This window comes from Triticum dicoccoides, chromosome 1B (assembly GCF_002162155.2).
Source record: "Triticum dicoccoides isolate Atlit2015 ecotype Zavitan chromosome 1B, WEW_v2.0, whole genome shotgun sequence".
Classification (NCBI taxonomy): Eukaryota; Viridiplantae; Streptophyta; class Magnoliopsida; order Poales; family Poaceae; genus Triticum; species Triticum dicoccoides.
Window position 1 is genome coordinate 25,806,257 of NC_041381.1, and position 10,292 is coordinate 25,816,548.

Here is a 10,292-nt window from a genome sequence, read left to right on the forward strand (position 1 = left end):
TCTAACCTGGTCACTAGCGATATAGGCACCGACAACCATCTAAGACAGCGTGCACAGCCATTACAAAATGTCCAGTTGCAGCTAGGAAGATAATTTTGTTGTCATCCTGAACGCCCCGGTCGCTCCCCCGCGGGCGATCCGGGCGTGACCCCTACCCTCTCTCCCTGCCGCCGCCGGGCAAAGCCCGCTCGGCATCGGTGGCGGCAGGAACTTCTCCTCTCTGCTTGTGTGGGGGCCGCGGGGGGCTGCTCATCCTGGCAGAGGCACATGGCCATGCGGGTCAATGGAGTGCGTTGGCTGCTGCGGTGCGTTACGTACAGCACGCGCAGCATGCCGGTGTGCTGGGTTTAGATCCCAGCTTCATGGGCTGGCGCCTGGATGGCTGCGTGCTGATCTGAGGCTGCAGGCGCACATGGTGTCTCCCAGCGGATCTGCAGTGCACGCGCAGACGTTGGCCCCAACGTAGTTCTGCTCGGCGGTGGGCGGTTCTGCTCGGCGGTGGGCGGGTGTCGGTGTGCGAGCGGCCGGAGTCTTCGAACCGGCGACTGCCTGCGGCCTCGTAGACGGTCGGATCTATAGTCAGGTAGCCGCAGCTTGGTATACGACCCAGCATGGTTGCCTTGACTCAGATCTGGAAGGCTTGGTGATGGTTCGGCCGTTTGGTGGTGACTATGCAGTGACCTACTACGGCTCCATGACGGTGGTGGTCATCTGAAGGTCTTATGGAGGGTTCATCTCTCGAGATCCGACGGTTGACTTCTGCGGTGAGATGCAAAACTACGGACGACGTCTTGATGCAAAGGGATGGTTGTGCCGCATCGCATGTAACTGCTGGGATCGCGGAAAAGTGGTGGCGATAATACATGATTTACTTATATGGTGGTGCTACTCGAGCACCCGGTCTAGAGCTCCGGGGTGAAAGCCTAGGTTCGACCGGAGTTGGTTATACCTGGCAATGGCGATATTTTTTTTTACGTCGTTACCTTGTTGAAGGCATTGCTCGGACATGCTTTGAACCGATTCTTCAGGGTGAAAACCCAGATTCTGGCCTTAGTGGCTGCATCCGGCGACGGCGATGCTTGAGCGTTGCTCCCTTCCTGAAGGCGTTGCTGTGAAGACCTCGTCGTCAATGTGGTGTCATGATATGGTCGGTGCAGATATGGTCATTGTTGTAGTTTTGACGATCATGGATCTGATTGCTTTGGGACTCTTTCTTTTTTCCTCGCCTATGCATGCTTTGGTCTTATGACTTTGCTAGTTGCCGGCGTGTTTGTGTGTGTTGGTGTTGGTTGTGTGCATCTTAGCTATGCAGAGGTCGGGTGCAGGCCCATCGTGTTTTGTATCTTCTTGATGCTTCATTTTAAATTAATAAAATCCACCCTTTGTCGAAAAAAAGGAAGATAATTTTGTTTCAGATACTACGTTCGATGCGTCATGTGGGCAGTCACATGCTTGTCACCCAATACGAGGAAGGAAAGCGATTCATTTTCCATTCTCGTCAGACATGGCATTTTGTTTTATGGATTGGAAAGTGTGCAACCACAATTTGTTTTATGCATTGCAAAGACAAGTTGATCCCACTTATTTTTTGCAAATTTTCTGTAAAGCCATGTGATTCCCCTTGCCTTGCCAAGCCCCCATTAGAGATGTCAAATTATATATACGAAAGCTAAAACAAATTTTAGCAACTACAGAAACAGATTTGAACAAAGCTGAGATTTGGGGGAAGCCAGCTACCTACCTCGAGGTTGAGGGGGAGAAGCGGAAATCGTCGCCGTTGTTGTTGCCCCGCTGGACTTGCTGACGCCGGTGGACGGAAGGAGAGCAGTACGAGCCGGTCAGGGTGGCAGCGGGGCGGCCGGCTGGCCTCGGTGGCGAAGAGGAGATGCAGACCGGCAAAGTGTGGGTGGGCTGGGCTGGGCTCGGGGGCCTCAGAAATAGAGCCCCGTGACACTTATTATGATGGGCTTACCGCGGTGTACAACTCGGACAACCTGAAAGTTACTGAGACCGGTGACCGTTCATCGGGCTGTGCTGTGGCAATCCTTTGCTCCTCTCACTGGCGGTTCGCCAAGGTCGAAATCAACCCTAGAGTCAATCGTACTGCTGCAGAGGAAGGGATGTCGGCCAGCGGGGTCATTCTCTCCTTGGATGCCCTTCCATGCCTAAAGGGACATGACTCCGGTGGTTCTACCGACCAACCCTTTCTTGTGGGGTAAACTTTTCCTTTAACCTGCTTTCACTCTATCTTGGTCTTCTATGCGCTCCATCTTTACGACCGGACACCAAACTTAGTGTTTTTCCTCACCCTCTTTGTGCACTTGTGCGAACTTTCATTGGAAAAATTCTAGATCTGGACTTATTCCAATATTATTATGAGCTCAAGATCGCACTAATAAAAAGTGATTAAGTCCCTTGCTCTTTTTGGTTCTTCATGTGCTCCTGGAATGGGATTACACCAAGATTACAGCAAGCGACTCTTGGAATATTATCGTTCAGGCTTGACCACTTCGTGTGTCTTCGCGACTAGCGTGGCATATATATGACCTCCTATTTTTCGACGGCAAGCTCCACATGTCTTGCGAATGGGTGCACTCCCCAATGACCGCAAACTCCATCACTTAGATGGCGGATGCTATCAAGATGCTAAGGAGGGAAGAGCCGACAACTATGTTTCGGGCGACTCCGTTACCAGTGCCTTGACTTGCTCAAGGAGCGGGCATGGTTTATATGGGTGCACAAGGTGGGCCATGATGACTAGTAAGTCATTTTGTTGCTTCCTTTTCCTGATCGATGCCCCTCCTTACCAAAACTAAGTATCAAGGTTTTCTTTTTAGGGGTAAAACTAAGTATCATGTGCTTAAGGTGCCAAATGGTAGTGTTTTTGTACATGCTACACATTAGAGCGAGCGAGTGAAGTAAACGGGCTAGCCTAAAACCACATTCATGTGGAAACATGTTTTTGGAAGATTCTAGAAGTTTTCTGTCGGGGTATTGTGGTTCAATATTCTTCATTTTTATTTTTCTCCTATTTTGACTTTTTCATCATTTAAAAATGGTAGTGTTTTTGTACATGCTACACATTTGAGACATGTGAATAGAGGTGACGGTTCATCGGGCTGTGCTGCGGCAATCCTTTGCTCCTCGCATTGGCGGTTCGCCAAGGTCGAAAGCAACCCTAAAGTCAATCGCACTGCTGCGGAGGAAGGGATGTCATCCAGTGGCGTCATTCTCTCCTTGGGTTCCCTTCCCATACCCAAGAGACGTGAGTCCATTGGTTCTTACCGACCAACCCCTTCTTGTAGGGTAAATTTCCCCTTTAACCTGCTTTCACTCTATGTTGCTCTTCTATGGGCTGCGTCTGTATGATCTGACACCAAACTTGATGTTCTTTCTCGCCCTCTTTGTGCACTTATGCAAATTTCGTTGGAAAAGTTTTAGATCTGGACTTATTCCAATATTATTATGAGCTCAAAATCAACACTAATAAAAAACACATGGTTTATTGAATCGCTTGCTCTTTTTGGTTCCTCGTGTGCTCCTGGAAGGGCAACAATTACACTAGGATTATGGCAAGCGACTCTTGTAATATTATTGTTCGGCCTCGAGCACTTTTTGTGTCTTTGCAACTCGCGTGGCATACGACCTGCCATTTATCAACGTCAAGCTCCCCATGTCTTGTGAATGGTGGACGCTATCAAGGAGCTAAGGAGGAGAGATTTGATGGCTATGTCGTGGGTGAATCCGTTCTTCGGTGCGTTGCCAAAGGAGCGGGCAGAGTAGATATGGGTGCACAAGGTGGGCCATGACGGCGAGTAAGTCATTGTGTTTCTTTCTTGACCAATGCCCTTTCTTACCAAAATGAAGTATTCGGTGCTTAAGGCACCAAATGGTAGTGATTTTGTACATAACACACATTGGAGCGACCGAGTGAAGCAAACAGACCGGCCCAAAACCACCTTCGTCTCGAAACTTGTTTTTGAAAGTTTCTAGAAGCTTTCTGTCGGTTTTTTTCTAGTCCAATGTTTTTCGTTTTCGATTTCTTTCATCATTTAAAAAAATCATGAACATTTTTAAAGCCTTTTCCAAGTAATGTACCATTTAAAAACTTGCAATTTTTAAAATATTCTGAACATTTTTCAAATCCGTAAAAGTTTTAGATCCATAACGTTTCCAAATATCCCAACGTTTTTTCAAGTTCATGAGCATTTTTCAATCTATGACATTATTCAAATTTTGAACAAATCCATAATCTTTTAAAAATTCAGAAACCCTTTTGAATGTAACAAAAATTAATCTATCATATTATAAAGTCTATAGAAAAAAATTAGAAGTCATTTTTTTCACGAACCTGTAGCTAGTCGTTCTTTTTACTAGCCAATGAGCAAGCGATAGAACTGCAAGCGAGCTAGCGATAGAACTGTGAGCGAGCTAGCGAGAGAATCAAGGGGCGCAAGCATGCTAATGGGCCATGGGCCCATAGCCCGCTGTCCCTTCCATGCAAGCGGTATAGATCTTTGTGATGCCCGAAGCGCTAGATAGGAATTCCCTTTTCATGGGTGTAAGATAACTGGGCCTTCACGAGAAGGCTGAATGCATGTAATGGAGACCTCACACCGCTCAAGAAAATGTAACGGTGCCAACTGATTCTATTGTGGCAACTAACATAACAATATAACATGTAAATTAAGCTCTTTTCAATCATGTGGCCATTCTGCTTGGATATATAATTTCATTTACCAATGCGCACCATCGCTCTACTACAGTTGAAGAAAGAGCAAAGAGTAGTCCAAGTCCAAGTAGTAGAGTAGCTTCTTGTTTCCTTTCTTCTTCAGTTTTATGTACTCTTTGATTTCTGGTTTTCTTTTTGGCTGAGTTTCTCTATACTCTCCGTCATGTTGGTGCTTTCTTCAACTACACACTAGGACACACATTTGGGTGCGTGTTCGAATCGACTAACTTTAGCTAAGTTAACTCCCCTTTTGTGATCAACATATCATAAATCTATTTAAAATAACCTAGACACGACGATTGACAAATGGAGGCTTGTAATGGTAAATTACTACTGGTTAACCTGAAAGTAGTGGCTACACACGGGTGTACTCCGCCTGGGTGATCAAAAGGTTGAAAACACTAAATCAAACAAAATCTAAAAATCCAGGAATTTTACAACATCAAACATGATAAAATATTTTAGGTTCTTGCAAATTTGATCTCAAAATAACATTCGAGGAGCTCATAAAAAACCCACTGCTCAAAAAGTGCAAAAACATTTGTGTCGTAATTTTGTAATTTTCTGTTCAGAGCTCCTCGAATGTCATTCGTGGATAAAATTGTGCAAAAGCCTAAAACATTTGAGCATGTTTGATGTCGCAAAGTTTCAGGATTTTTTGCCTTTGTTTGATATTGCTTTTTCGGTTTTTTTCGCTCACTCAGGAGTAGAAAATACAATCAATTCTTTCTCCGTAGAAAATCAAACCACCTGTGAAGCAAAAGAGCAATTTCAGGGAGCCTCTGAAGCAAGTATCTTGGCTGAACATGTTCGTCCCGCGCCTAAGTATAATGGAGTATGTGTCGCGGGAGCATTACTGTTCTGAAAGGGAACAAGTGGAAGTAAACTAGTTGTTATAACATCCCGCGATGCCCTTTTTATCTTTACCTATTATGTTGTGGCGGGCACTGTAATTCACCCGCCACTACAATATGGTTTTGAATTCATAGAACCTGTAAACTCATTGAAATCATATGTACTTATTGTAGTAATTTATGTGGTTAAGACTGTAACACGGCAGGGATAATGGTTTATATAAGACAATTATTTGGCTCATCCGCTGGATCACATAAGTACCTAGACAATGACCTGATGTAGATCGCCCTGACCCATAGTAGAAACAAGATGGTCCGGCCCATACTATCACTATATCAGTTTGTTCGGTTGCCACCAAATGAACTTTATTGATTTGTTGCACAACATAGTAATACATGAAAATGGGAAGTAACACCTTGAAAAGGATCTAGTAGAAATAAAAAATCACTCCGAATAGAGAAAATACAAGGGAACAAATTGAAACGCCACCATTGAAAAGGGTCATGCATGGCTGGTACATGGAAATGCGAACAACCGGTGTCCGCTTTATTATGGAGGATACATATATAGTTATGACGTTCGTCTTTGACCTTATTTGCATCAATAATTTGGATTGCATACTTCGATGGTGATGTTTGAAATGTTCTTGGGGCTCGACTGTTGAACAGGAACCAAGTCAATGAATCCAGTTGCATACTTAAATAACCCAGTCCCTCCAACAATAGCCCACTGACCATTATCCAAGATGTTGCCCATAACAGCAAGGCTGGAGCCCTTGTACCTATGTGCATGTGGAAAATGAAAATGAGAAACAGAAATAATTTAACTTCTTATAATGTAGATTAACTATCCTAATTAACAAAGCCATAAAAATTTAAAAATGTCGTACCTTGGATCCTCGAACGTTATCATGATGGTAGATATGGAGTTGCCGGCAAGAATGTGGCTGCCTTGTCCGCGGGCGAACACCGGACCGGGGCCTGCACCTTCGTAAATTACCCAGTCATTAACAGCAGTATGACCAAACTTGTAATCCTTTTGGATCACAGTGGCTTGATTTGTGCCGGCCCCATCGCCGATACGGTGCAAGGACAAGTTGCTCATGATGGTCTTGTTATAACTGGTGGGCATAACCCGGGTGTTGGACAAAATAACAGCCACCATGGTTGTGTGTGGAGGAGAGGGCAAGAAATAGCTAGGTGCTTGGGATATCTCTTGTTTTTGGCTGTGGAGAGTAACAAAGGCAATCACATGTCTATTTATAGCATGCTTATGCCTTGGCTATGTGTGTGCTTACTGCGTCCAGAGGCTTCAGGCCTCAGCAAATGCATCATGTGGCTACTGGGTACTAGATAAGAGCAACACATCATCAAAGTCACTGAATTCAGAGGATCAGTTAATTTAGTAAGTCTGTTTTAGAGAGACTTAATTACTTCAAACAACAGCGTTTAATTACTGTCACTGTCGGTGACTAACTGGCTAGCTGCGTAAAAAACTATGATATGCAATTAGGCCTCTTTTGCATTTACAATGTTAGCACATGCGCAAGAAGGGCTGCCATTGGAATGCTCAGAAGAACCACATGCGCAGCACTAGGAAACACAAGCTAGTGTAGTGAGCAAGACGAGTATACTGTTTGAGTTCTATGTTATACAATGGTCGTACACAGCCTGAGACGTTTTTACGAACCAGTATAATCATGAGGAAAATATTTAATCTTATCAATAGCGATGCAGGCTCTGATAACTAATCAAATGGCCACACCGACGCATCGACAGCCATCTGAGACAGTGTGTATTGGCATTACAAAACTTCCACTTGCAAGCAGGAAGATAATTTTGTTTCAGATACGTTTGATGCATCACGTGATCAGTCACATGCTTATCACCAAATACAAGGAAGAAAGAGATTAATTTTTCAGTCTCGTGAGTCATGACATTGGTTTTAAATACCTTGCCATTAGCTGCCAGTTGACCCCACTTAGTTGCAAGCTCTGTTGTAAATCTACTGAGCAATTAGCTACCATTTGCAAGTTTCCTTTCGAGATACCAGTTATACATACTAGAAATAACAAAAGCTAAAATAAATGATTAGAGTGCCCACGCGTTGCCACGGGCTTTTGAAATAAATTTTTAGAGTTATATAAACATAATCCATGATAAATTTCACATGAAGAGAATAGATAGCACCGGCATAATCGGCTAATAATCAAAGCCCACTCCACTTGCAATGTAAGTTGATACCCCATCCGTTGCTAAATATAAGTCTTTCTTAGAGATTTCACATGGACGATATACGAAGCAAAATGAGTGAATCTACACTTTAAAATATGTCTATATACATCTGTATGTAGTCCCAAATCACAATGTATTAATTCAAAAGGATAAGTACTAGAAGAGCTAGAGGAGTTAAAGGGAAGACACACATGTTTGCCTATCTAAGATGACTCATAAAACGAAGAATTGTGGTAATCGTGATTACATGTTATGCAAAATTTACTAAGCATAGATGCTAAAATAGGAGGACTGGGATGACCCAAACGACTATGCCAAAGGTCGATGGAGGCCACCATGGATGTAGGAGGAGCGGTGGCAGGGACACCATGAAGAGAGTAGAATTCGCTGGAGCTATTAAATCGAGCGATCTCGGCCTTGGTCTGGTAATCCTTCACAGACGAACCAAAAGGATCAAACTCAATAGAAACTAGATTGTCGCGAGTAAATTGGCGAACATAAATTAGGTTTTTAATAAGAGCGGGTGCAACAAGAGCATCTCGAAGAAGAAGTGGTTTAGTGGGAGAAGGAAGTTGAGCCTGACCAACACAGTATATGAGAAGCGATGAACCATCACCCAGAGTAATGGAAGGAAAAGGAGAAGTTGTGCAAGAAGATAGGAAATTACTTGATGTAGACATATGACTAGATTAGTCCTGGCCATGGGCAGCCCAGCCCGAACGGCCCGGCCCGACCCGACGCTGCCCAGGCCTAGATTTTGATCCCGAAGGCCGGGCCGGGCCCGGGCCCATCGTTTCATGTTTTTCTGAAGGGCGGGCCGGGCCAGGCTTGGGCCTAGCGGGCTTTTACGTTTGCGGCCGGGCTTGGGCCCAAAAAATAGGCCCGATGGTCGGGCCGGGCCTGGTTTTTTGCGTTGGGCTTGGCTAGGCCCGGTCCGGCCCGAGGTATGGCCAGGTATAGACTAGAGGCACCAGAATAAAAAATCGAAGACATACCTGAGTTTCCTTGGGTAGCAAAGTTGTTCATGGCCTGGAGAAAGGCGGCTTGATCCCAGCTCGATGGTGCAGGTGAGGTTGGTGTGGGCAGCAGCGCCAGCTGATATGCCGTTGAAGGCAGGAGAGCAGACGAGGGCGTGTAGTAGAGACTTCCATCAGTAGGAGACGGCAACAGAGCACCGTAAGGAGCATACGATGGAGCAGCATGATATGTGTTCGCCGGCTGTCGAGGGGTAAGCAACCCAAGGGCACCAGTATGCTGACGAAGGCCGGGTTGCCAAGCACCGGTGTAGGCAGGTGGAGCGCCAAGGGGGGAAGGGGCAGACCAGGACATAGGCCATGGCTGGACAAGCCCGGTCCATGGATCTTGCGGAGGACGCCAGGATGGAGCCGCAGGTGAAGCACTTGCAGCCGGTGCAAGGTTTGAAGAAGGCGGTGTCGAAGGAGGCGCCAAGCGCATCGAGGGCAGCTTGTAAATTGGGTTTTCGCTGCGGTAGTTGGAACTGGGGTGCTAGCTTGGAGGTGGCTGCACAGATGACGTCGGGGGTGGCGTGACGACAGGAGCTGGCATGGGAGGCGCTGATGGAGACGGCGTATGAGGACGAGCCGCAACATGGAAGACCCTTGGGCGAGAGTCCTTGGAAGCTTGAGTGTCCACTCTGAGCTACAACATGGAGCGGACTTCGGTGAAGGTTGGAGGAGGCCGCATCATCGGGATGAAGGAGGCCTGCTTGTCGAAATCCTCGCCGAGCCCTACGACGATGATGTTGATGAGTTGTGAGTCGCTGACGGGATCGCCGAGTTCGAGAAGCTCATCGCCGATGGCCTTTACGTGCTGGCAGAAGAGGTTTACCGGGGCATCGCCTTGGGCCAGGTTACGCAGCTCGGTGTGCAGAGCATTTTTTTCGAGCGTTGTCGTGGAATTGTCACGTCAGATGTCCTCGTGAAAGGACTTAGTTGTGGAGCCATCGCAACTAGGAAGCTTAAAGGGGTTAATCGGGACAAGGGACACGAGAGGGTTTATACTAGTTCGGCCCCTTACGGTGAAGGTAAGGCCTACGTCTAGTTGGGTTATTATTGATGTTTCGATGACCAGGGAGCGAGATACGCTATGCCCGGCTCTCGATGAGTTGTTTCTTTCCCTAAGCCGCCAGTGGGTCGTCCCCTTATATACACGGGTTGACGCCCTGCGGCTTACACAGCCCCGGCCGGCTTATAAACAATGTCCGGCTTGGTGACTAGTTAAGTCTACCTTATGATACAAGTCACATTACTATGGCGATTTATTACAACGGGCCTTAAGTCACCTGCGGGCTTTAAGCCCTCTGTGAACCACCATCTTCACCTTTGGTCTTGGGCTTTTCTCTGGTAAGTCTTCTTTGCGTAACCCGGCCCCTCCTGAGCGGCTTACACAAATAGTTATATCCCCAATATTAGGCTCCAGATTGATTTGAACCTGGTCATGTCAATCTTAAA

The 10,292-nt window shown here is 46.2% G+C and overlaps 1 protein-coding gene across 1 annotated transcript; it reads right to left on the reverse strand.

The window, feature by feature from the left end:
* Nucleotides 1-5,932: 5,932 nt before the first annotated feature.
* Nucleotides 5,933-6,825, reverse strand: LOC119317092. The gene is made up of 2 exons (XM_037591494.1): nucleotides 6,477-6,825; nucleotides 5,933-6,368 (listed from the first exon to the last, which is right to left on the reverse strand). The coding sequence occupies exons 1-2, from the start codon at nucleotides 6,749-6,751 to the stop codon at nucleotides 6,188-6,190; spliced, it is 456 nt and encodes a 151-aa protein (XP_037447391.1). The 5' UTR covers nucleotides 6,752-6,825; the 3' UTR covers nucleotides 5,933-6,187.
* Nucleotides 6,826-10,292: the final 3,467 nt, after the last annotated feature.

Coding starts and splice junctions, on each gene's coding strand:
- LOC119317092 (XM_037591494.1), bottom strand. CDS start 6,751: ATGGTGGCTGTTATTTTGTCCAACACCCGGGTTATGCCCACCAGTTAT. Junction 6,369..6,476: donor ATAACGTTCGAGGATCCAAG/GTACGACATTTT, acceptor ACATGCACATAG/GTACAAGGGCTCCAGCCTTG.